Genomic DNA, 25,862 nt, shown 5'->3' with positions numbered 1-25,862 from the left:
ACAACTGTGTGCAGTTCATGATAAATACAGACCCAGATCTGAATCATGAAATTAAAATTAAGAAAAAAAAAAAATCATGATATTAATCAACTGTTACAATATCTGGCATCCTGCTGAAACACAAACGACTGGTCCCACTTGGGGAGAAAAATTATTATCAGTCCCAAGATCAATAAAAATACATGTCAGCACAATGATTTGGAAGTTATATTTCCTTTTGTTGCCATTGGTCCCTGCCAGGAGGGGGCGCCAATGCTCCCACATCTCGGATGGCCTCTGTTTTTCACTGTGTGTGTGTGTGTGTGTGTGTGTGTGTGTGTGTGTGTGTGTGTGTGTGTGTGTGTCAGCTTTATTTTAGATTTGTATTGTGATAAAACTACATTTTGGTCAGTGTAAGTGGCTGATGGCATTCTGAAATGATGTGAAGTGTAAGAATTTCTTGCACAGCTGCATGTCTTATTCTACTGAACAGAAAGAGCTAAAAGTGAAAGTTCAACAGGTCCTTCACATTTCTGTTAGGTATTTCTACACAGTGTGGAACTACATCACCTGATCCAGGAATGTGTTGCTGCAGACTGTGGGCGTGTGGCTACAGGTTAGACCAGTTTGATGAGATTTTATTTTTATACTGAAGTTATGAGAATGTGACCTCGCCTGCAAATCAAAACTCCAGAGACAGAACTGACGCAGGAGAACAAGCAGCGTCTTCTCTCTCTGTGTTTCCTCTCCAGGTGAAGCTGGAAAGTCTCTTTGATTTGATGTGGATGTGACTGAGCAGGTAAAGAGCCGACCAGGGATCATTAGACATGTTTGATGAACAGGCTCCTACATTGTGTTTTAGAACTGGAGGACTGGAGAGCAGACTGGGATGACAAGATGGCGGTGACGTCTGTCAAAATGTGCTTTTGATGATTTGTATATCGACATTTTTACTGGAATTCCTTGTACCATTGTGTTTTCATTGCTAACATCTGACTTTGTCAGCAACATTAATATTGTCTAAAGATGTTTACCTGAATTTTTTTCAGTGGCAAACAAAGTGAACGTCAGTTTGATTTTAATCTCAGATCATGTGGTGAAATATGCAGGAGGAACAACATAAGAAACGCTCTTCAATCAGACGTATCTAAGCTGGCGACATGGATATGCTTGACTGAAATGTCCTGTGATGGAAAGCTTGTTGTCATGAATGAGCCGCTGTGTTTGTGTCAAGGTGTCGGCTCGGCTATGGATGTGTGTGAGGAGAGAGAGGAGGGGCTCCCTGCCTCTGAAAGCTCTCTGTCTGGGGAACATGACAGCCACACCAAAGCTAAGAGGTGAGATGAGGATCTCTGACTGTCCATGACTGTTCTCCATCTCAGAGCTCAGCAGGCAAATCAGCACAGCAGCATTATTCACAGGAAGAACTCTGTGTATGTTGTGTTGAAGCCCAGTCCAGCAGGAGAGACCAGACCCCCCTGAACCTGAACCTGAGCCCAGCTGTGTGTCCATGAGGAGTGTCTGGTCTATGGATAAACCTATTGAGTTCAAATATGGACGCCACTCTGCTGATAAAAGGTAATTTTAAAAAGAAAAAGATGATGAAGAACAGGTGGAGTTGATAGTATCATCTTCACAGTCCTTAGATAAGGACACAGAGACCTTCAGTGTGTTCCTCATGTTTCTGTCTTGGTGTAGGCCGTGCAATATCTGCTGCAGTGAATGGATAATAGGGGAATGTGCAGTATTAGTGTGGGAGTCTGCAGTATTTTCAGTGTGTACTGGTGTGTATGGACCTGTGTGTGTGACAGGGCCAGTTGTTCAAAAGATTTAATCTGGATGAAAGTGATCCAGATTTGGGAATCTCATTCTTTGCTGTCCAGGATCACGTAATCTGTCTTACTTTAACATTTGGTTTTTCAAAGCAACATTCGATTGGATTACTCTGATCCAGATACAGACTTTTCAGGATTACTAAAACCAGATAAAAAGGCTCTAAATTGGACTAAATATTAAAATATAAGCTATATGAGGAATAACAGGTAGAATAGCATGAGGTCACTTTAAGTTTTATTGGAAAAGACAGAGAAAATAAAACAATACAAAATAATTATATTATTTCATCTGACCCACAAAAAAACATAACAAAAATATTTAATCTGGATGAAAGTGATCCGGATTTAGGAATCCCATTCATTGCTGTCCAGGAATGGTGTACTATTGGACCAGTTTAAGTTAGTTTTATTAGGGTCCGGGCAGCCTATGCTGCCAGGACACTATTGTATTCCTATGTGTTCTTCTTCTTCTTTCTTTCTTTCTTCTTCCGAGGAAATCATACTTCCCATGGGTGAAAAATCACCAAACTTTGCACAAAGGTCCAGTCCCATGCCAGATTACCCCTGCTGCAAGCTCAAGCCAATAGTCCTGATGGTGGCGCTATAGCAAGCCTCTAAAGTTCAAAATTTTGAAAATTCTTAACAAATCAACCATATGTGCTACAACTTCACAACTTTCATCAAACTGTACTGAAGAAACTTTTGTGCACTCAAACCTATTGCAAATTATGAAGTCCATCACTCTGTTTTTTTCAAAAACTGTAAAACTTATTAAACCTATCTCCTCCCACAATTTTTGCTCAATTGACACAAAAATCGATACAGAGCATCTTCAGACTGTCCTACACAAACGTTGTTTCTCAGATTTTTGATTTATCAAAAATTGAGCCTACAGTGCATCAAAATGTTTGACTGTAAATGGTACTGTAAACATATACCTGCAAATTCTCGCTAAATAAATCTTCAAAGTTCATGAAAAAAATTGACAAAATTCTAGAGTCATGGTAGATGATGTGTGGTCAATTTCAAATGTGTATCTCAAAAACTGAATTTTTGACAGCATTTTGAATTTTGCTCTCATGTGAACAATTGGAGTCAATGCAAAAATGGCATTTTTAAACATCAGTTTTTCCCTTATGGAGCAAATCAATCATTGTTAAAAACAAATGATCAACATCTCCATGCTGTCTAGATGCAATATGTGTATTTTCAGATTTTTGTCTTAATAACTGAATTTTTGACAGCTGTTTAAAATCTGCCTTTCCATGCATGGCTGCCTGCTGTTCTGCATGTCAGTGATTGGCTCAGTCAGTCTGTGAAGCTACATGTGAAGTTTTAGCTCAGTGAGATAGAGGCCAGGCCTCAGTGTCCAAGATTGTGAGTTCAAGCCTCAGCTTGTGCAACATTCCCACATGCAAAAATTCACCAAACTTTGCACAAAGGTCCAGTCCCATGCCAGATCATCATTGTCAGATTCTTGTCTTGATGACTTATTTATTTATTTTTACAGTGGTTTGAAATCTGCCTTTCCATGCATAGGCGGCTGCTGTCATGTGACTGGCTTAGTCAATTTGTGAAGCCTCACATGAAATGACACTTGCCAATTAGCTCAGTGAGATAGAGTGTTGTCCTTCATGCCAGAAACTGTGAGTTCAAGTCTCAGCTGATACAAAATGCACATAAGAATGCCATCTTCCTATTCTCTACTTGTTGTTCAGAATTGCCTAAACTTGCCTGGCCCTGACCATTGCTGCACAGCAGCTATAAGGTTTATTATATTTTAGTCTGCTGTGTTCATTTTGTCCCTATTGTTCCTCCATAGTCTTGTCAGCTTGTTTGTCCTCACACCTGCCCTGCATTGCCTCATTAGCCCCGCCCCCATGTTGCATGTCTTTGTTGTGTCTTGGCCAATCATCTGTCCCCTCCAGGCCTTTGTCCTGCCCTTTTCTTACCAGGTGTGTCAGTCAGTTCAGTTTAAGTTCATATTATTCTGCTTGTTGCTTAGAATTGCTTAAAACTGCCGGGACCCGACCCATTGCTGCACAGCAGCTGTAATTATATTTTGCTCCTGAAATCCACACTGAATCCAGCCTTCCCCTGGGATCAGAATAATCCATCTTTTTTGGATCAAATGTGTCCCAATCAGTTTTTTGCAGATGTTGAAGGACGCCAGCCTCCTGAGCTGACTGTACTTCCTCAGGAGGCTGGCGTCCTTCAACATCTGCAAAAAACTGCTGCTGATGTTCTACCAGTCTGTTGTGGCAAGCGCCCTCTTCTATGCGGTGGTGTGCTGGGGAGGCAGCATCAAGAAGAGGGACGCCTCACGACTGGACAAACTGGTGAGGAAAGCGGGCTCTGTTGTGGGCACACAACTGGAGAGCCTGACATCTGTGGCAGAGCAACGGGCGCTGAGCAGGCTCCTGTCAATCATGGACAATCCACTGCATCCACTGCACAGCACCATCACCAGGCAGAGGAGAAGCTTCAGTGACAGGCTGCTGTCACTGTCCTGCTCCACCGACAGACTGAGGAAATCATTCCTCCCCCACGCCATGCGGCTTTTTAACGCCACCCGGAGGAAATAACTCATTATACACATACTGCAATACTGGTAGATAACACGTAAAGACTGGAGGGGAAGGGGTGATTCCATGAGGCTGGATCAAGTCTGACAGTTCCTGAATTCCCAGTACCGGGCGTCAGGTTCTGTCGACGGTCTTGGTCTCATAGTTTCACACTAACTCTGAACCTCGGTCGGAGCGTGTGTTCTTCAGGTTAGGTTATTTTCCTCTGCTGTTTAAATTGTTAATACTTCTGTTTAAACTGTTCATATTTCTATTTTTTTATAATCCTTGTTTATAGTGTTTATATTGGTTACTGCTATTTATCATGTGTATACTGTATATTTCTTCTAAATTTGCACATTGACCTACTTCTATGCACATTTTATACACCCATGCACACGGTTTTTTCTGTTTTTTTCTGTTTTTTTGTTGCACATTGCTTTTTGCACACTAGGTTGTACTTAGATCTTATTCTGTTGTACTCGGATCTTATTCTGTTGTACTTAGATCTTATTCTTTATTTTTGATCTTTTTTTTATTGATTTATTTAATCTGTAATCTGTGGATACTGCTGAAAAGCTGCGAATTTCCTGTGGGATGAATAAAGTATCTATCTATCTATCTATCTATGCAATCCTACCTAAAAGTTTGAAACAACATAAACTAAAGGTTTGATGCAGATCAAAAACCAGACTTGTTCACGTGGTCTAATCCGACTACAGGAGCCTTTTTTTTTTTTTTTTTTGGAACAACCTGTTTTCAAGATTTGAGTGTGTGTATGGAGAGGCTGTATGCTGCTATGTTAACTGTGTTCTCTCAAAAGACAAATTTCTGTCAAGAGAGACAATAAAGTCTGATCTCATCTGATCCTGATCCAGCAGGAGAGACCAGACCCCCCCTGAACCCAGCTGGGTGTCCATGAGGAGTGACCGGTCTATGGATCCAATTATAAATTTCAAAGATGGACAGCACTCTACTGGTCCAAGGTGATATCATTTTCACAGTCATGAGATATAAAATGAGTTTGACTCTTCATCCTCTGTTGAGTTTCCTCTTTCAAATCATCACATCCAATAATCAGAGCAACATTTTCATTAACACCCTTATTGGTGTGTGTGTGTGTGTGTGTGTGTGTGTGTGTGTGTGTGTGTGTGCGCGCGTGCGCGTGTGTGTGCATGCTGTGGTACAGCCTTTGATCAAAAAGAAAAACCTTGACCCATCCGTTTTGTCCAACTTCAGGCCCATCTCACAGTTACCTTTCCTGTCAAAAGTCCTTGAGTGAGTAGTGTATATCCAGCTACAATCTTTTCTAGCCTCCAACAAAATCCACTAGAAGTTCCAGTCTGGCTTCAGAACATCTCACAGCACTGAGACCGCTCTCCTGAGGGTGCAAAACGACCTGCTCATAGGCGCCGACTCAGGTAATCCTGTGATCCTGGTGCTCTTAGATCTCACAGCTGCCTTTGACACAGTGGATCACAGGATCCTGTTGTCTCGGCTGGAGCAGTATGCTGGCATCTCAGGTGTAGCCCTCAGCTGTTTCCAGTGCTACCTGACTGACCGGAGCTTCTCCGTCCAGCTGGGAGAGTTTTTTTCTACTGCAGCCCCACTTACCTGCGGTGTCCCTCAAGGCTCTATCCTCGGTCCACTCCTCTTCCTGCTGTACTTGTTACCCCTTGGGGAAATCCTAGCCAAACATAATATTTCCTTCCATTGCTTTGCAGACGACATCCAGCTACACTATATTACCAAAAGTATTCGCTCACCCATTCAAATGATCAGAATCAGGTGTCCTAATCACTTGGCCTGGCCACAGGTGTATAAAATCAAGCACTCAGGCATGCAGACTGTGAAACAAGACATTTGTGAAAGAATGGGCCGCTCTCAGGAGCTCAGTGAATTCCAGCGTGGAACTGTCATAGGATGCCACCTGTGCAACAAATCCAGTCGTGAAATTTCCTTGCTCCTAAATGTTCCACAGTCAACTGTCAGCTCTATTATAACAAAATGGAAGCGTTTGGGAACAACAGCAACTCAGCCACGAAGTGGTAGGCCACGTAAAGTGATGGAGAGGGGTCAGCGGATGCTGAAGCGCATAGTGCAAAGAGGTCGCCGACTTTCTGCACAGTCAATTGCTACAGAGCTACAAACTTCATGTGACCTTCAGATTAGCCCAAGTACAGTACGCAGAGAGCTTCATGGAATGGGTTTCCATGGCCGAGCAGCTGCAGCCAAGCCACACATCACCAAGTGCAATGCAAAGCGTCGGATGCAATGGTGTAAAGCACGCCGCCACTGGCCTCTAGAGCAGTGGAGATGCGTTCTCTGGAGTGATGAATCACGCTTTTCCATCTGGCAATCTGATGGACGAGTCTGGGTTTGGAGGTTGCCAGGAGAACGGTACATTTCAGACTGCATTGTGCCGACTGTGAAATTTGGTGGAGGAGGAATTATGGTGTGGGGTTGTTTTTCAGGAGCTGGGCTTGGCCCCTTAGTTCCAGTGAAAGGAACTTTGAATGCTTCAGGATACCAAAACATTTTGGACAATTCCATGCTCCCAACCTTGTGGGAACAGTTTGGAGCGGGCCCCTTCCTCTTCCAACATGACTGTGCACCAGTGCACAAAGCAAGGTCCATAAAGACATGGATGACAGAGTCTGGTTTGGATGAACTTGACTGGCCTGCACAGAGTCCTGACCTGAACCCGATAGAACACCTTTGGGATGAATTAGAGCGGAGACTGAGAGCCAGGCCTTCTCGACCAACATCAGTGTGTGACCTCACCAATGCGCTTTTGGAAGAATGGTCAAAAATTACTGTAAACACTCTCCTCAACCTTGTGGACAGTCTTCCCAGAAGAGTTGAAGCTGTAATAGCTGCAAAAGGTGGACCGACATCATATTGAACTCTATGGGTTAGGAATGGGATGGCACTTCAGTTCATAGTATGAGTAAAGGCAGGTGAGCGAATACTTTTGGTAATATAGTGTATATCTCCCTCTTAGGGCTGAGGGAAGGCTTGCACTTCAGCCACTCCTCAATTGTCTAACTGATATCAGGGAGTGGATGGGTGCAAGCTTCCTAAACCTTAATGAGAGCAAGACCGAGATCATCGTCTTCGGCAAAACCTCTCCAGACCTCTCCACTGACACCTTCAGCCCCCTTGCTGCCAACATCCGGCCCTCCGTCAGAAATCTTGGCGTGATTTTTGATAGCGGCTTCAAATTTGAAAAGCAGGTCAGTGCAGTCGTAAAAAACAGCTTTTTCCAGCTCTGTACCCTAGCAAAGACCAAGGCCTACCTGTCCCAGAGCAACTTGGAGAGGGTAATCCATGCCTTCATCACAACACAGCTGGATTACTGCGATGCCCTATATACTGGTGTCGATCTGTCACAACTCCACCGCCTACAGCTAGCTCAAAACTCAGCTGCCCGGCTTCTCACCAGCACTAAGAAACATGATCATATCGCCCCGGTTCTATCCTCACTTCATTGGCTCCCGATCCATTACCGTATTGACTTCAAGGTACTGCTCACGATCTTCAAATGCATTCATGGACTGGCGCTGTACCTAGGTCCCGACAAAAGACCAGAGGAGATAGGGTGTTCTCGGTTGCAGCCCCCAGGCTCTGGAACTGCCTCCCCATCCACATCAGAGCAGCCCAGAGCCTGGAAAGGTTTAAATCCCTGCTCAAAACCCACCTCTTCTCACTTGCATTTGCTTGTGATTAGATCTTCCCCAAGGTTATTCCCTTCTTGTATTTTATTCCTGTTCTCTCAACACACTTTTTTTCTTGCAAATTGCTCTTTTACTAGAGTAATTGTCTCTTGTTTATTTTGCTGTTTTACCCTGCGCATTTGTTTCTTACTGTAATGCGTTTACCGTGTCTGTACCCCTGTTTTACTGTGAATTTATTTTTACTGTGAAGCACTTTGTTTCAGCTAAGCTGTTGTAAATGTGCTATAGAAATAAACATGACTTGACCTGACTTGACTTGACTCCACAGAGTCCACCAGCAGAGCTCAGAGGTTCCCAGTGGTCAGTCTGCCCAGGAGCATCAAACAGACCTGGCCTCCATATTAATGGTGTGTAAATGTCCAGCCTTTAACTTCAGCTGCTCACTAATTTTAGAAGAACCATTCTGCTCATAGCAGCCAAAATGTGAGGACTTTCAATCTGTGCAAGCTGGATTTTTTTGTTTTTTGTGTCCAGTCTGATTTTGTGTCCAGAGTTTAGAACTGAAGTTTTAGTCGTATGTTTTTCTGTTCCAGCTGCTGGAGGAGAACATCGTTACCTTTGTGAAGAACGAGCTGAAAAACATCCAGAGGTCTCTGAGGCCAGATTACCCAGAATGCTCAGAGAGGCAGAGGAAGGATGAGGAGGTGTTGGATGGTGAGGAGGAAGAGCAGAGGAGGAGCAGCAGAGAGGCTTTTCTGCAGATCACACTGCACTTCCTGAGGAGAATGAAGCAGGAGGAGCTGGCTGAGCGTCTGCAGAGCAGTAAGAGAATCTTAACACCTTCAACAGGATGGAGAGGAGGAATGATGGGAGAATGGAAATATTTTCATTTCTAAACTCGACTGCAAATCCAGACATTTCTGAAATGAATTTCTCTGTTTTTTGTTTGTTTGTTTGTTCATTCAGAAACTCTTGCTGCTCTTTGCCAACGTGAACTCAAATCTAAGCTGAAGAAGAAGTGTGAGTGTGTGTTTGAGGGGATTGCTAAAGCAGGAAACCCAACACTTCTGAATCAGATCTACACAGAGCTGTACATCACAGAGGGAGGGAGTGGAGAGCTCAATGAGGAACATGAGGTCAGATGGATCGAAACAGCATCCAGGAAACCAGACACACCAGAAACACCAATCAGATGTGAGGACATCTTTAAAGCTTTACCTGGAAGAGATCGACCAATCAGGATAGTGATGACAACGGGAGTGGCTGGCATTGGGAAAACAGTCTTAACACAGAAGTTCACTCTGGACTGGGCTGAACACAAAGCCAACCAGCATGTCCACTTCACATTTCCATTCACTTTCAGAGAGCTGAATCTGCTGAGAGGGAAAAACTTCAGCTTGGTGGAACTTGTTCATCACTTCTTCACTGAGACCAAAGAAGCAGGAATCAGCAGGTTTGAGCAGTTCCAGGTTGTGTTGATCTTTGACGGTCTGGATGAGTGTCGACTTCCTCTGGACTTCAACAACAACCAGATCCTGACTGATGTTACAGAGTCCACCTCAGTGGACGTTCTGCTGACAAACCTCATCAAGGGGAACCTGCTCCCCTCTGCTCGCCTCTGGATAACCACACGACCCGCAGTGGCCAATCAGATCCCTCCTGAGTTCGTTGACATGGTGACAGAGGTGAGAGGCTTCACTGACCCACAGAAGGAGGAATACTTCAGGAAGAGATTCAGAGATGAGGAGCAGGCCAGCCGAATCATCTCCCACATCAAGACGTCTCGAAGCCTCCACATCATGTGCCACATCCCAGTCTTCTGCTGGATCACTGCTACAGTTCTGGAGGACGTGTTGAAAACCAGTGAGGGAGGAGACCTGCCCAAGACCCTGACTGAGATGTACATCCACTTCCTGCTGGTTCAGAGCAAAGTGCAGAATGTAAAGTATCATGGGAGAACTGAGACAGACCCACTCTGGACTCCAGAGACCATGGAGATGATCCTGTGTCTGGGAAAACTGTCTTTTGAGCAGCTGGAGAAAGGCAACCTGATCTTCTATGAAGCAGACCTGGCAGAGTGTGGCATTGATATCAGAGCAGCCTCAGTGTACTCAGGAGTGTTCACACAGATCTTTAAAGAGGAGTGTGGGCTGCGCCAGGACAAGGTTTTCTGCTTCGTCCATCTGAGCCTTCAGGAGTTTCTGGCTGCTCTTTATGTCCTTCTGACATTCATCAACTCTGGAGGCAATCTGCTGACACACAAATCAACCTACAGGTTTTCTACAGTGTTCAACAAATCCAAACTAAAATTCCTCCAGAGTGCTGTGGACAAGGCCTTACAGAGTCCAAATGGACACCTGGACTTGTTCCTGCGCTTCCTCCTGGGTCTTTCACTGCCGACCAATCAGACTCTCATACGCGGCCTGATGACACAGACAGGAAGAAGCTCACAGACCAATCAGAAAACAGCTGAGTACATCAAGGAGAAGATGAAAGACTGTCCCTCTCCAGAGAGAAGCATCAACCTGTTCCACTGTCTGAATGAGCTGAATGACCATTCTCTAGTGGAGGAGATCCAACAGTACCTGAGATCAGGACGTCTCTCCACAGACAAACTGTCCCCTGCTCAGTGGTCAGCTCTGGGCTTCATCTTACTGTCATCAGAAGAAGATCTGGACGTGTTTGACCTGAAGAAATACTCTGCTTCAGAGGAGGCTCTTCTGAGGCTGCTGCCTGTGGTCAAAGCCTCCAGGAAATCTGTGTAAGTTCATAGAGAACTTGATATCTTAAATACAGGACATGGTCTTTACTCCATAATACAAAAAGCTAATATTTTAAACATGTTGATCTTCCTCACTAATTCCTCCTCAGGCTGAGTGGCTGCAATCTGTCAGAGAGAAGCTGTGCAGCTCTGGCCTCAGTTCTCAGCTCCCAGTCCTCTAGTCTGAGAGAGCTGGACCTGAGTAACAACCAGCTGCAGGATTCAGGAGTGAAGCGTCTCTCTGCTGGACTGGAGAGTCCACATTGCAGACTGGAGGCTCTCAGGTCAGGATCAGAGAGCTCAACAGCTTTCAAACTGGACTGACTGAAAACACAAAGCCGATCACACATTTGAATATTTGTCTGAATGAACACAGCTAATTTCAGATTAGTGAGCTGCTGAAATAATCCAACATGTATCTGTATCAGACTGTGTTGTTGTTGTTGGTGTGTCCATGTGCAGGCTGTCAGGCTGTCTGCTCACACAGGAAGGCTGTGCTTCTCTGGCCTCAGCTCTGAGCTCCAACCCCTCCCATCTGAGAGAGCTGGACCTGAGCTACAATCATCCAGGAGACTCAGGAGTGAAGCTGCTCTCTGCTGGACTGGAGGATCCAACCTGGAGACTGGAGACTCTCAGGTATGGAGAGACACGCACAATGTCTCACAGAGGTCTGAGGAATATTGTTTCATGTTGAATGGTGGATATGAGTGACGTGGTCTGCTAAATCCTTCATAGGGAAGGTTATTTACTGCCCATGTTTCCATCCTCAAAGAGAATCTGCTGCTCTGACTCTGTTTCTTCCTCCAGGGTGGACCATGGTGGAGAGCAGAGGTTGAAACCAGGCCTGAGGAAGTGTAAGTGTGGATTTAGTTTGACTCCTGAACACAAAGCAGCAGACATTCAGCTGTTTAGATGGTGCAGCTTCAGCTTCTGCTGTTTGTTCTCAGCTGCTTTTAATGTTGAACCATAAATCATTTAGTTGCTGCACGAGAACAAACACAATCTTTATTCCCTGATCCTCATTTGGCTGTTTAATTTTTCAACTGAATTTTATTCATTTGATCACAACTGTCCACAAAGTAAAAATGTCCGTGCTTGTATCATCCTAACTGAATGGTATCCATCTCTGTGCTGAAATGTCTAACATGTGGAAGTTGTGTGTTTCCAGCGTGGATGTTGTGGGGAAACAGAGGCAGACAACTTCTCTGCTTGACTTGGCCAACTGGCGTGTTGTTTGTTGCAGTGCTAACACGTGTTGCTGCTCAGTAACATGGCGCCGTAACACGCGCCACAAACTGCTTTTATACCGCCACAAGGAGTTAGCCGTTACTATGGCAACACACTTAGCTCTCAAAGTGAACGAGTAACACAGAAAGGCATGAAACAGAACTGAACATGTTGAATGTCACAATGAATGACAGGAAAATTATAATGAATTATGACCACAGTTCTACTATGTGTCTGCTAGGAAACTGTAATAATAATAAGTATAGTGATAATAATAACAATAACAAAACAACAATTAGAATAATGCCAATAATGCTAATAATAGTAATAACAATTAAAGCTGCAAGCAGCGTTGTACAGACAAAGCCTCATTAAATCCAATGGAGAAAGAATTCGGGGCTTTTATTTTGAAAGGCCGAGGATGTCCTAGTGTGTGATTGACATGAGTAATGGCAGCTGAGTCACTGTCTGACCAAAATGTATGTTTGTGTGTGTGTGTGTGTGTGTGTGTGTGTGTGTGTGTGTGTGTGTGTGTGTGCGTGCGTGTATGTGTGTGTATGTGTGTGTGTGACATGAGTACTGGGAGCTGAGTCATGGTCTGACCAAAATGCAGGCAGACAGAAAAATCCTCATTCAATCCAATGGAGAAATGTGACTCACTCTAGCTGCCCCAGGAATGTGCAATACACACCCATTGTAAGACCTCAGAGGGAGCAGAAAACACTCTCAAACTAAAACTGCCATAACCCAAAAATGGTAAAAGATGGAAAAAACTTGTAATTACGAGATTTGTAGATCAAGGTCTTGTGACACATTTAAAGTTAAAATTAAGTCTGTCACTCAAACGGTGACCGAGCTGTGCCACCTCAAACAGGGGTGGGTTTTCTCCATTTCTCCACTGGACTGAATGAGGATTTTTCTATCTGCCTGCATCCCGTCCAACGCTGATTGCAGCTTTAATTATAATTATTATTGTAATTATTTTGCATTATTCAAAACAAAGCTAAGTGCTTTATATAGCAAGATATAATAGGATAAAACATAAAACATAACCTACAAAGTTCAGATTTAAAACAACTGAAATTATTTTCATTAAAAAACAGGAATGAAAAGAAAAAAAATGATTTACCATAAAAACCTTTTGCTTTCCATATAAACAGCTCTGGCATCATGAACGTGTTCAACGATTGACTTGAAACTGTTATAAAGTAACAGATAATAAAAACAACAGGTGTGTTAGATAAAAATCTGCCAATCTTTTGTGTCTTGTTCTCTCCATCAGATTCCTGTGAACTCAAACTGGACACAAACACAGCAAACAGACACCTCGTCCTGTCTGAGGACAACAGGAAGGTGACAGCAGTGAGAGAGGAGCAGCCATATCCTGATCACCCAGAGAGGTTTGACTACTGGTGGTGGCAGATCCTGTGTAGTGATGGTCTGACTGGTCGCTCTTACTGGGAGGTCAAGTGGAAAGGACGGGTTAATATCGCAGTGACTTACAGAGGAATTAGCAGGAAAGAACTCAGTAATGACAGCAGATTTGGCAGGAACAAAAACTCCTGGAGTCTGTACTGCTGTGATGGAATTTTCTCTGTCTGGCACAACAACAAAGGAACAGACATCCCTGCCCCCTCCTCCTCTCACAGAGTGGCAGTGTATCTGGACTGGCCTGCTGGCTCTCTGTCCTTCTACAGCGTCTCCTCTGACACACTGATCCACCTCCACACCTTCACCTCCACATTCACTCAGCCTCTGTACCCGGGTTTAGGGTTAGGTTAGGTTCCTCAGTGTCTCTGTGTCAGATGGAGTGAGAGTCTCCTCCTGTGTGGAGAAACACTTCAGAAACACTTCAGAGAGATTCGTAACACGCTGCTCGTGCTGTCACGATGGGAGTGTCAATAAAGTTATTCAGCGCTTTCCTCGATGATGATTTTTTAAATCACAAATTGGCAAAAATTATTAGATCACTTTGATATTTCACATTTACTCCATGAAGTTTTTTTTCTTTTCCCTGCATTTTATTTGTTGTTCATTGTAACTTATTTTGATTTGATTTTTATACCAAAGTATATTTACAGAGTTTTTTCAGGTGAAAAATGTTTGTAAAATGTGAATTTCATGTTGCTGACCTTAATTTAATTCAATAAATGAAAAAAAAGTGACACAACTTTTTTCACAAAGTTTTCATAACTCCTCAAAAATACCGAGCAAAAAACGTAAAATAAAAAAGTCCCAAAGCTGCGATTGTGAGAAATATGATGCATTGCTGTTGACAACCAAACAAAGGGCTGTCCCATTCCCTTTTTATAGTACTACTACTACTGCAGCCCCTTGCAGCCTCATGCACTCAATCACTTTCCAGGTGCAGCTGCTTAAGTCAGTGAGGGCTCAGGGCTTAGGGAGGAGATTGAGATTCAGCCAGAGAGAAAGCTAGATACGTCACTGCGCTGTGGTGCTCGACGTGCTGACGCGGCGGCCATTGCACACTTAACACTTAACTGTATGTGGCCCAATGGTGACATCGATCAATTCTCGATTAAATTTGTGTAATAATAATGCTGAATTGACTAACTGAATTCCAATGTTCACTCTAGTCTGAGAAATCTGGGAGTTATTTTTGACCAGGCCATGCACCTTGATAAACATATTCTGGCCCTGACCTGCACATGCTTCTTTCACCTGTGAAATATTGCAAAACTGAGTTCTATTGTATCAAATGCCGAAATTGAAATGATTTTTCATGCATTTGTGTCATCCCGCTTGGATTATTGTAACTCCCTGTTTCTGTGCCTCAGTAAAACCTCCACTGATCACCTCCAACTTGTGCAGAATGCCGCTGCTAGGCTATTAACTAAATAGCTGCTCCTAAACTGTGGAACGCTCTCCCCCAGACCCTGAGAGCTGCAGCATCTGTTGTCAGTTTTAAAAAGCACCTTAAAACGTATTTGTTTAGGCAGGCATTCCTTTCGGCCTGACACCCGACTTGCCGTTACTGTTATTTTATTTATGTTTATGTTTGTATGCATTCATGTTTGTTGTTTGAATGCAATCATGTTTGTTGTTTTTCCTTTTAATCTTGGAAAGCACTTTGTGAGCTTTCTCTGTGAAAAGTGCAACACAAATAAAAGTTACTTACTTACTTACTTCAGACAAAGACCAGTGTGCTTGAAAGACCAGTGACAAAGATATGTCTTCTTTGTGAGGCAAATTAATAAAAAATAATGAACCCATATGCATGGTTCAAGATAAAGAAACACAGTTCATGATTTATAATGTTGTTGTAAGGTTGATTGTTTGCAATCAGTCAAGTTTTCATTTGTATAGCTCTAATTTTGGTTTGAATTTAATGGCTCGTTATGTAAAATGATTTTGAATTGGTTTGTCTTCTGTCAGAACCAATTAGGGGCCGGTGTCTAAGAGCCATTTCTGTTATTTGTTTTGCTGCACCCTTAAACATCCCACAGAGGGGGAGCAATGTTGCTAATCTGCCAGAGTTCAAAGGTCTATATATTCAGGGGGTTGATTGGACTCAGCTGTTGCTGGTTGGCAGGAGCAAACAGTTTTTGACCGTGACCGTGACCATGGCACCATCGTTTGTTATTTGGTAACGTGTCAAAACCAAACCTATTTTGATGGGCAAAGGGGTCACTACAGTATAATAACATTTTTCTGTCAGTGTTATTTTCATAGTTATTCACATGTTCACGTAAACAATTCCACACCTACAGTACAGGCCAAAAGTTTGGACACACCTTCTCATTCAATGCGTTTTCTTTATTTTCATGACTATTTACATTGTAGATTCTCACTGAAGGCATCAAAACTATGAATGAACACATGTGGAGTTATGTACTTAACAAAAAAGGTGAAATAACTGAAAACATGTTTTATATTCTAGTTTCTTCAAAATAGCCACCCTTTGCTCTGATTACTGCTTTGCACACTCTTGGCATTCTCTCCATGAGCTTCAAGAGGTAGTCACCTGAAATGGTTTTCACTTCACAGGTGTGCCTTTTCAGGGTTAATTAGTGGAATTTCTTGCTTTATCAATGGGGTTGGGACCATCAGTTGTGTTGTGCAGAAGTCAGGTTACTACACAGCCGACAGCCCTATTGGACAACTGTTAAAATTCATATTATGGCAAGAACCAAGCAGTTAACTAAGGAAAAACGAGTGGCCATCATTACTTTAAGAAATGAAGGTCAGTCAGTCCGGAAAATTGCAAAAACTTTAAATGTGTCCCCAAGTGGAGTCGCAAAAACCATCAAGTGCTACAACAAAACTGGCACACATGAGGACCGACCCAGGAAAGGAAGAGCAAGAGTCACCTCTGCTTCTGAGGACAAGTTCATCTGAGTCACCAGCCTCAGAAATCCTAAGTTAACAGCAGCTCAGATCAGAGAGCAGATAATTGCCACACAGAGTTCTAGCAGCAGACCCATCTCTAGAACAACTGTGAAGAGGAGACTGCGCCAATCAGGCCTTCATGGTCAAATAGCTGCTAGGAAACCACTGCTAAGGAGAGGCAACAAGCAGAAGAGATTTGTTTGGGCCAAGAAACACAAGGAATGGACATTAGACCAGTGGAAATCTGTGCTTTGGTCTGATGAGTCCAAATTTGAGATCTTTGGTTCCAACCGCCGTGTCTTTGTGAGACGCACAAAAGGTGAACGGATGGATTCCACATGCCTGGTTCCCACTGTGAAGCATGTAGGAGGAGGTGTGATGGTGTGGGGGTGTTTTGCTGGTGACACTGTTAGGGATCTATTCAAAATTGAAGGCACACTGAACCAGCATGGCTACCACAGCATCCTGCAGCGACATGCCATCCCATCCGGTTTGCGTTTAGTTGGACCATCATTTATTTTTCAACAGGACAATGACCCCAAACACACCTCCAGGCTGTGTAAGGGCTATTTGACCAAGAAGGAGAGTGATGGAGTGCTGCGGCAGATGACCTGGCCTCCACAGTCACCGGACCTGAACCCAATCCAGATGGTTTGGGGTGAGCTGGACCGCAGAGTGAAGGCAAAGGGGCCAACAAGTGCTAAACACCTCTGGGAACTCCTTCAAGACTGTTGGAAAACCATTTCAGGTGACTACCTCTTGAAGCTCATGGAGAGAATGCCAAGAGTGTGCAAAGCAGTAATCAGAGCAAAGGGTGGCTATTTTGAAGAAATTAGAATATAAAACATGTTTTCAGTTATTTCACCTTCTTTTGTTAAGTACATAACTCCACATGTGTTCATTCATAGTTTTGATTCCTTCAGTGAGAATCTACAATGTAAATAGTCATGAAAATAAAGAAAAAGCATTGAATGAGAAGGTGTGTCCAAACTTTTGGCCTGTACTGTATATTATTAGTAGCCTGTCTATTGAACTAGTCACCAGCAGGCATATGAGCCTCCTTCACACATAGCTCTCTGTTGCTGGCAGATGTTTGTTGTTAAATATATTCACAGCTGGGCAGCTGCTGGCACTATGTTCTGTCTGCATGTGAAGCAGCCTTACAGTCACATTACTTTTATTTGTAGTGTCACACACTTGCACATTCTTATTACAGTACTTAATATTTGACTTTTACTATTTTTATATTTACTCATCTATACTGCTCATACCTGACCCATAGTGTATTCATATTTAGTCATATTTATTCATTATTTATACCACACTTACACCATTGCCTATACTGGTAGAATCTTCTATAATGTAGTCATAGTTGAACCCTAACATTGAATCAGTACTTATTATCTGTGCAGTCACAATAAAACTTAATGTTGTAACCATATTCTTGCAAAACTGTATGATATGTGACAGTAAACACTACTCACAAAAAGTTAGGGATATTTGGCTTTCGGGTGAAATTTACGGAAAATGTAAAAAGTTCACGCTACAGTGATATTATATCATGAAAGTAGGGCATTTAAGTAGAAGCATGCACTGGTGATTTCCTCATCTCAAACAATTTATTGAAACAAAAGCCAACAACAGTGGTGGATATACCACAACAAAAAATGTCAATGTCTCAATAACTTGTCATGTGCCCTTGAGCATCAATTACAGCTTGACAACGACGTCTCATGCTGTTCACAAGTCGACTTATTGTCTGCTGAGGCATGGCATCCCACTCTTCTTGAAGGGTGGCCCTCAGGACATTGAGGTTCTGGGGTACAGAGCTCCGAGCCTCTACACGGCGACTCAGCTGATCCCATAGGTTTTCTATGGGATTCAGGTCTGGAGAAAGTGCAGGCCACTCCATCTGAAGTAACCCAGTCTCCAGCAACCGTTCCCTAATGATAAGACCTCGATGAGCTGGAGCATTGTCGTCCATGAAGATGAAATTAGGCCTGTGTTGTTCATGCAGGGGCACAATAACTGGATTAATGATGTTATTCAGGTAGTATGGGCTTGTCACTGTACCATTCACAAAGTGTAGGGCAGTTCTGTACTGACTAGACACACCTGCCCACACAGTAACACCACCACCACCACCAAAGGCTCGTCTGGTGACAACAGTGGCTGATGCATAGTGCTCTCCTTGACGCTTCCAACATCGTTGGCGGCCATCATTTCTGCTCAACATGAATCGGCTTTCATCAGAGAACAGCACTGAGGCCCACTGGTCCCTCGTCCAGCGTAAATGCTCCCTGGCCCATGCAAGACGATGACACCTGTGCCTGGTGGTGTGGTCAGGTACCCTTGCAGGTCATCTAGCACGCAGACCATGTTGATGTAAACGGTTTTGAATGGTCTGACGTGACACTTGGGTGCCTCTCACCTCCCTTAAACGTGCCTGGAGTTGAGTGGCATTCATCATCCGGTTCTGCAGGGCACTGTTCACAATGAAGCGGTCATCAGTGTGGGATGTGGCCAAAGGACGTCCACTTCTATGCCTTTCTGTGACTCTTCCAGTCTCTCTGTATCTCTGTTGCAACCTACTGATGACACTCTGTGACACTCTAAGCTCAGTGGCCACTTCCGTCTGAGAACATCCTGTTTGAAGCCTCGCAATGGCGAGTTGCTGCTGATCAATTGTTCGGTGTCGTCTTGGTCTCATGATGTCAAAATGTGAACAGCATGAGGAGGACTGTTTAAATACCAATTCTTATTGAACCAGGAAATTTATTGGTCGATTCATGGATCAAACACCTGTTGTGAATTTTGCCGTTAAGCTCCTTGTTAGAGAACAGCAACTTGTGCAAAAAGTACTGAAACATTGAACAGTTGAACATGTGCATTCAAAAGTTTACAGAAGGTCACATTAAGTTCACCTGTAAAGGTTAGAATGCATTTTAGGTTCATCCTGAAATTTCACCCGAAAGCCGAATATCCCTAACTTTTTGGGAGTAGTGTATAATTAGATCACTGCTGTCCTAATATGTAGTGTCAAATTAAATAAAGCATGTATTCGCATGCATATTGCATACTACACGACATATTTTGTTAGGCCAGCTGCAGTACATACTAAAAGTAAAAAGTATAAGTATGTGATTTGGAACGCAGGGCGGGTGTAGTAAAACATCCTGGTTCTCTTGGCATACTGCATCTGACATACTATGTATTGGGACATACTCTTTTTCTTGCATACTAAATAGTATGGTAGTATGGGTATTGGAACGCAGGGCCAGCCTCCCCTCTTGGCAACACACCTGTGACTCAGTGACACTTCCTGTGTATTTGCACCCGCAATTACAGACAACTGCCACCCAGTGTTCAGAATGTGTAGTGCAACATCCAACAATAAACACAAAGGAAAACAAAGGAATAAATGGTTCTTACACTGGTTTTGGAGATGTTTTCCTTCCTTTGGCCCATAAAGATGTGTGTGTGTGTCTGAAACTGTCAGCATTGTGATTTTGACGTGTGACACTGTAACCTCACCTGTACAACTGTGTGCAGTTCATGATTAATACAGACCCTGATCTGAATCATGAAAGTAAAATTAAGAAAAAAAAAATCATGATATTAATAAACTGTTACAATATCTGGCATCCTGCTGAAACACAAATGACTGGTCACACTTGGGGAGAAAAGTTATTATCAGTCCCATGATCAATAAAAATACATGTCATACTTGATAAGAACAATGATTTTAAAGTTGTATTTCCTTTTGTTGCCATTGGTCCCTGCCAGGAGGGGGCGCCAATGGCCCCACGTCTCGGATGGTTTCGGTTTTTCACTCTGTGTGTGTGTGTGTGTGTGTGTGTCTGAGACAGAGAGAGAGAGAGAGAGCGAGAGAGAGAGAGAGAGAGAGAGAGATTTGTAATGTAATGTAATAAAACTCCATTTTGATCAGTGTAAGTGGCTGATGGCATTCTGAAAGGATGTGAAGTGTAAGAATTTCTTGCACAGCTGCATGTCTTATTCTACTGAACAGAAAGAGCTGAAAGTGAAACTTCAACAGGTCCTTCACATTTCTGTTGGGTATTTCTACACAGTGTGGAACTACATCACCTGATCCAGGAATGTGTTGCTGCAGACTGTGGGCGTGTGGCTACAGGTTAGACCAGTTTGATGAGGTTTTATTTTCATACTAAAGTTATGAGAATGTGGCCTCACCTGCAGATCAAAACTCCAGGGACAGAACTGACACAGTAGAACAAGCAGCGTCTTCTCTCTCTGTGTTTCCCCTCCAGGTGAAGCTGGAAAGTCTCTTGGATTTGATGTGGATGTGACTGTGCAGGTAAAGAGCCGACCAGGGATCATTAGAAATGTTTGATGAACAGGCTCCTACATTGTGTTTTAGAACTGGAGGACTGGAGAGCACACTGGGATGACAAGATGGCAGTGATATCTGTCAAAATGAGCTTTTGATGTTTTGTAGAAATACATTTTTACTGGAATTCTTTGTACCATTGTGTTTTCATTGCTAACATCTGACTTTGTCAACAACATTCTCAATTCATCTTCCTCCTTCTCAGCAGTGGTAGGTTACTAATCAGAGAAGTGGTCCTCAGCGCAATGGTGTCAGGTGCACCAGGTGTGTTTGGAGCTCTAGTAGCAGTATCAGTTCATACTGTGTTTTTAAGCATTTTAGGTCACTGTTTTAAAAATTTCTGAGGAGTGCTTGGAATATGATACGTTTTTGCAGCGGAATGCTGAGCGTTTGGACATAACCGGTCGCCTGTCAGTAAATGCTGACAAACTTTGTGGATATGGTGGTATTGCCTTGATGACCTGGAAATCCATAGCCGCATGCAAAGCAAGATCTGGAGGAACCCATCTGCCTACTGCTTTCGGGAGATATCCATCAGTGCCTTTGCCCAACAGTCTTGCAAACAGCGAAATACCAGCAAAGCAAGCCTACCATCAGTTGCAGCGGTTGCTGCCCAAACTGCGGAAAGGTGATAAGAGCAAATGCCAAAGCAGTTGCTTGTGACTTTTGTGACGTTTTTGTTCATATGTAATATTATATAATTAATAATTCATATATAATATTGCTCTGAGATTGTATGACCGACAGATCCAGCCTATTTTGGACTAATTTGCAGGATACACCTCCACAATGCTTCGCCGCCGACATCACAGCCTTCCCAGGGTACCTTTCGGTCCAGTTGAATTTCTGGATCAGCCACCATTGCTGGAATTGTGAAGCATGTTTTAGACCATCTTAATTTTTATATATTGACGTTTTGATAAGTTTTCATGCCTATAACTACCACCATAGATTCGGTTTAGCTGTTAACTGTATCCAAACAACGCCTGTAAATGCAAGTTTAGTTAAATGAGTTAGATAGGCATTTTGCGTGATGTTTCCATAGCAACCATTAGCGCATCAGGTACGTTACAATGTAGCCATGTGTACAATTACTTTAATTGGGATAGTCTGTTGCAATTTGTGAGGTGTAACAATTATCTTAATTTTCTGCATCTTCACGAAGACAAAATAAAATACATAAAACTACAGAATCAATGTTGCCCATCTTGAGAGCGTTGAAGCTGCTTATCGTTTTGTTTGATGGAGGAAGGTGAATGTGTATTGATTCTAGATAGTTTTACTGCTATTTAATTATTTATTTGTTTTATAGCCTGTCTTCTGTTCCCACCTAATCCTGTATGTCTTTTGTCTTGAGATTGTCTGATTTGTTTATTGTGTGTAACACCAAGGACCATGCTGGAAATAAGTTTTGTACTTTTAGCATGTCATTCTTTGGATTGCTGTTTTATCATCCTAATCCAGAAATAAATTTATCTATCTATCTAACATTAATATTGTCTAAAGATGGTTACCTGAATTTTTTTCAGTGGTGACCGAAGTGAGCATCGGTTTGATTTTAATCTCAGATCATGTGGTGAAATATGTAGGAGGAACAACACAAGAAATGCTCTTCAGTCAAGCATATCTAAGCCGGTGACATGGATATGCTTGACTGAAAACAAATGAATTATAATTCATTACCTTTCACTCAAACTGTTTTCCCCCCAGTCCATTTGTGAAGAGTCCCAGAGGATTCAAAGTTCTGAGCCACTGTGTTTGTGTCAAGGTGTCGGCTCAGCTATGGATGTGTGTGAGGAGAGAGAGGAGGGGCTCCCTGCCTCTGAAAGCTCTCTGTCTGGGGAACATGACAGCCAGACCAAAGCTAAGAGGTGAGATGAGGATCTCTGACTGTGGGTGTGCTTAGATTATATTTTACACAGAATGTTGTTTATGAACATAAGTTAGTCATCATTTTCTTAGTATGTTACTAAGAAAACAAAGCAGATCTCTTCAGTGTGTTCATAATGTTTCTATCAGGATCCAGCAGGAGAGACCAGACTCCCCTGGACCTGGACCTGAGCCCAGCTGTGTGTCCATGAAGAGTGACCACTCTAAGGGTCTTCCTATTTGGTTCAGAGGCAGCCTCCTCTCTGAGGATGATGGGTAATTATTTCAAATTGATGATACATCAGATGTTTTTCTGTCATCAGATTCATGAGATCCAGAATTGGTTTGATCCTTCAGACTCTGTTGACTGAGTTTCCTCTTTCAAAACATCACATCCAATAACCGTGTGTGTGTGTGTGTGTGTGTGTGTCCTCCACAGAGTCCAGCAGCAGAGCTCAGAGGTTCCTAGTGCTCAGTCTGACCAGCAGCATCAAACAGACCTGGCCTCCATATTTAAGGTGTGTAAATGTCCAACAACATACCAACTGAAAAACAGCCATTCTGCTCTGAATCATCTCCGTGCTGCTCTCTTCACATCTTTCAGGCTGGATTACAGCAACAAGGATTCATTTAATCTGAGATTAGGTCCAGTCAGAGTCAGCATTGGAAATGAAGGATGTCCCGTTGTCCTGGGGACGATAAAAACAGCACTGGGGACACAAATATACAGTGTCTGGGACAGGAGAGAAACTCAGCATCACAAATGAAATGATTCTAAAATAAGTGAAGTGTGTCAGTGTGCGTACTGGTGATGAAGGCAAAGCGTCACTGGGAGGCTGTGTCCACATGGTTTGTGTCAGTCACTCTGTCCACAGAGATTAAAAGCTCGTGTCTCTCACTGCTTCTACAGCGCTCAGGTTTTCTTCCATTGGCTCGCTGCTACTTGGCTTTGTAAAATATCTAATCACTGATTCTTGAGAATTTGGATAAATCATGTCCCACTAAGAAAAATGCTATTTCTGCTGGAAATTTACAACATTTTAATGAATAAAAAGAATCAAGGGCATAATCAGGGGATCCTTTGCACATTTGTAAGGTTCTTTTATAGGTTTATTTTTAATTTGTATTAATTTAATGATTATATGTTGGCCCATACCCTACAAAACCAGTTGTCCTCGGATAGGAGATAATCATTTCAACTTGATTAAAACAACAAAAAGTAATAATTTCATTGAATAATATCTTTACCACATGAAAGAGTACATCATAATATGTATTAAAAACTACAAACGATGGGTTTTGAACAATATTTACTATTATTTTGTGGTTGCTCAAAATGTGTCCCAGATATTTGTCACCACCGTCAGATATTTATTTAAAAAATAATAATAAAAAAACTACAAGGTCAATTACATTCCTGAGGAGCCCTTTTCAAACCTTCAGCTCTACTGCATGCTTCAAGACCGCTCAGGCTCCTGGAAGTTTTCTATTTTCTCTTAAATCTCTTCATATTTTTGGACACTGCTACTGTCACAACCATAAATTGTCAACACCGTCACTTCTGTATAAAAAATATTAAATTAGATTATGGAACAAATGTATACTTTTTAAGAAGAGGTCTGATGCAGGTAGCAACAGGGCGAAAACAAGCTGGCTAATGTGAACAACTCATGCTTATCATGTGAAAGAGCAGGTTTTTGTCTCCACCGTCAGACGTCACCACCGTCAGGTTTTCTGTGTGACGGTGATGACTGAAGTCTGAAAAATGCTTATATCAGAGCTCAGGACTGTTATTTTTTGTACCAAATAGTTCAATAAAGTTTTTAAGCAAGAAGCCATTGACTTGAGTGGTATAAATTTTGGAAATGTATGTTTTAATGAGGCGACTGTCACCACCGTCATATTAGTGTCACCACCGTCAGAGGCAGTTATATTGGTTTTAATAATAATAATAATAATAATAATAATATTACATTTTATTTAAAGGCGCCTTTCAGGACACTCAAGGTCACCGTACAAAAGGACAATAAAAACAATCAATAAAACATAATAATCAATGAAAAACAAAGTGCAATACATAAAACAACAGTAAGGTGCAACAGTAATGTCATTCCAGTCCCAAGATTAAAGTGCATATGCTTGTCTGAAGAGGTGAGTTTTAAGGCGGGATTTAAAGGTAGTGACAGAGTCTAAGTGTTGTATGGTCTGTGGCAATGAGTTCCAGAGGCGGGGGGCCGAGCGGCTGAAGGCTCTCGACCCCATGGTGGATAGGCGAGCAGGTGGGAGGGTTAATTGGATGGAGGAGGAAGACCTGAGAGTACGAGTGGGTATGTTAATGTGAAGGAGTTCAGCAAGATACTGAGGGGCGAGGTTGTTGATAGCCTTGAAGGTGAGAAGAAGGATTTGGAAGGATTTTAAATGAATATGTTTACAATATGTCTCTGTGGTGCTGTTGAGTTATTAAAGTAATAGTCTCTTTAATACAAAAATATGTTTTTCAAATAAAAAAAAAAACATTACGGTGACGGTGTTGACAAAAACAAAGTAGCCTAATAACTGGAAAAACCTATTTTATGAAAAAAATGCAAAATGAGGAGGTTGCACCGGTACATTGCTGAACAGCCAAGACCTTGGCCTATAATGATATACCTTCAGATTTTGTAATTTAACGCACTTTTTTTTTTTTCAAAATTAAAACCTGTTTTATCCAAATTCCCAAGAATCAGTGTAATGTGAGCCGAGCTGCCTGCAGAACTCGCTGCTTTAGACAAGAATACGCTCACAAGGCTGAATGCAAAATGCTTCCATGTTGGATCTCCAACACGGGCTGTTTGCAGAAATCAGCCGGTTCACACGGGCAGCTGTGCACCTCCGTCCACGGCCCAGAGGTTCGACTCTGTGATGCAGAGAAGGCAGGAAAAAATGTAATGCTGCACCAGAAGGAGAGGACTGATGTTGAAAGACAGTGTGTGTGTAAATTTCCATCGGCATACACCAATCAGAGACAGGTTTGCATTTGCACTGCAGTTTGTGATGCATTTATTGATCCAGCAGCAGCAGAAATACAGAAAAAACTGTCACTCAGCCAGTGACCAACAGAATATTGAAAACTGACTGTGGCCAAACACCTTGGGTGATTTCATGTCTTTATTCAGATATCAGTGCAGTGAACAACCAGAACTTCCATGTTGGACCAGAGTGAGTCAGTAAAGTGATGAGTTACTGAAATAA

At 42.6% G+C, this 25,862-nt stretch overlaps 1 protein-coding gene across 1 annotated transcript in view; it reads left to right on the top strand.

Moving 5' to 3' along the window:
- Window positions 1-25,862, top strand: part of LOC115355641 (NACHT, LRR and PYD domains-containing protein 12-like) — a 53,991-nt gene that overhangs the window by 11,147 nt on the left and 16,982 nt on the right. The window contains exons 2-6 of the mRNA XM_030046498.1: window positions 7,437-7,614; window positions 8,658-8,877; window positions 9,022-10,816; window positions 10,927-11,100; window positions 11,279-11,452. Coding sequence (XP_029902358.1) covers window positions 7,437-7,614; window positions 8,658-8,877; window positions 9,022-10,816; window positions 10,927-11,100; window positions 11,279-11,452 — 2,541 coding nt within the window. The remainder of the gene's footprint in view (window positions 1-7,436; window positions 7,615-8,657; window positions 8,878-9,021; window positions 10,817-10,926; window positions 11,101-11,278; window positions 11,453-25,862) is intronic.

This window comes from Myripristis murdjan, chromosome 23 (genome assembly GCF_902150065.1).
Source record: "Myripristis murdjan chromosome 23, fMyrMur1.1, whole genome shotgun sequence".
Classification (NCBI taxonomy): Eukaryota; Metazoa; Chordata; class Actinopteri; order Holocentriformes; family Holocentridae; genus Myripristis; species Myripristis murdjan.
The sequence above is the reverse complement of the archived record's forward strand: the minus strand, read 5'-3'. Positions and strand labels throughout refer to the sequence as shown.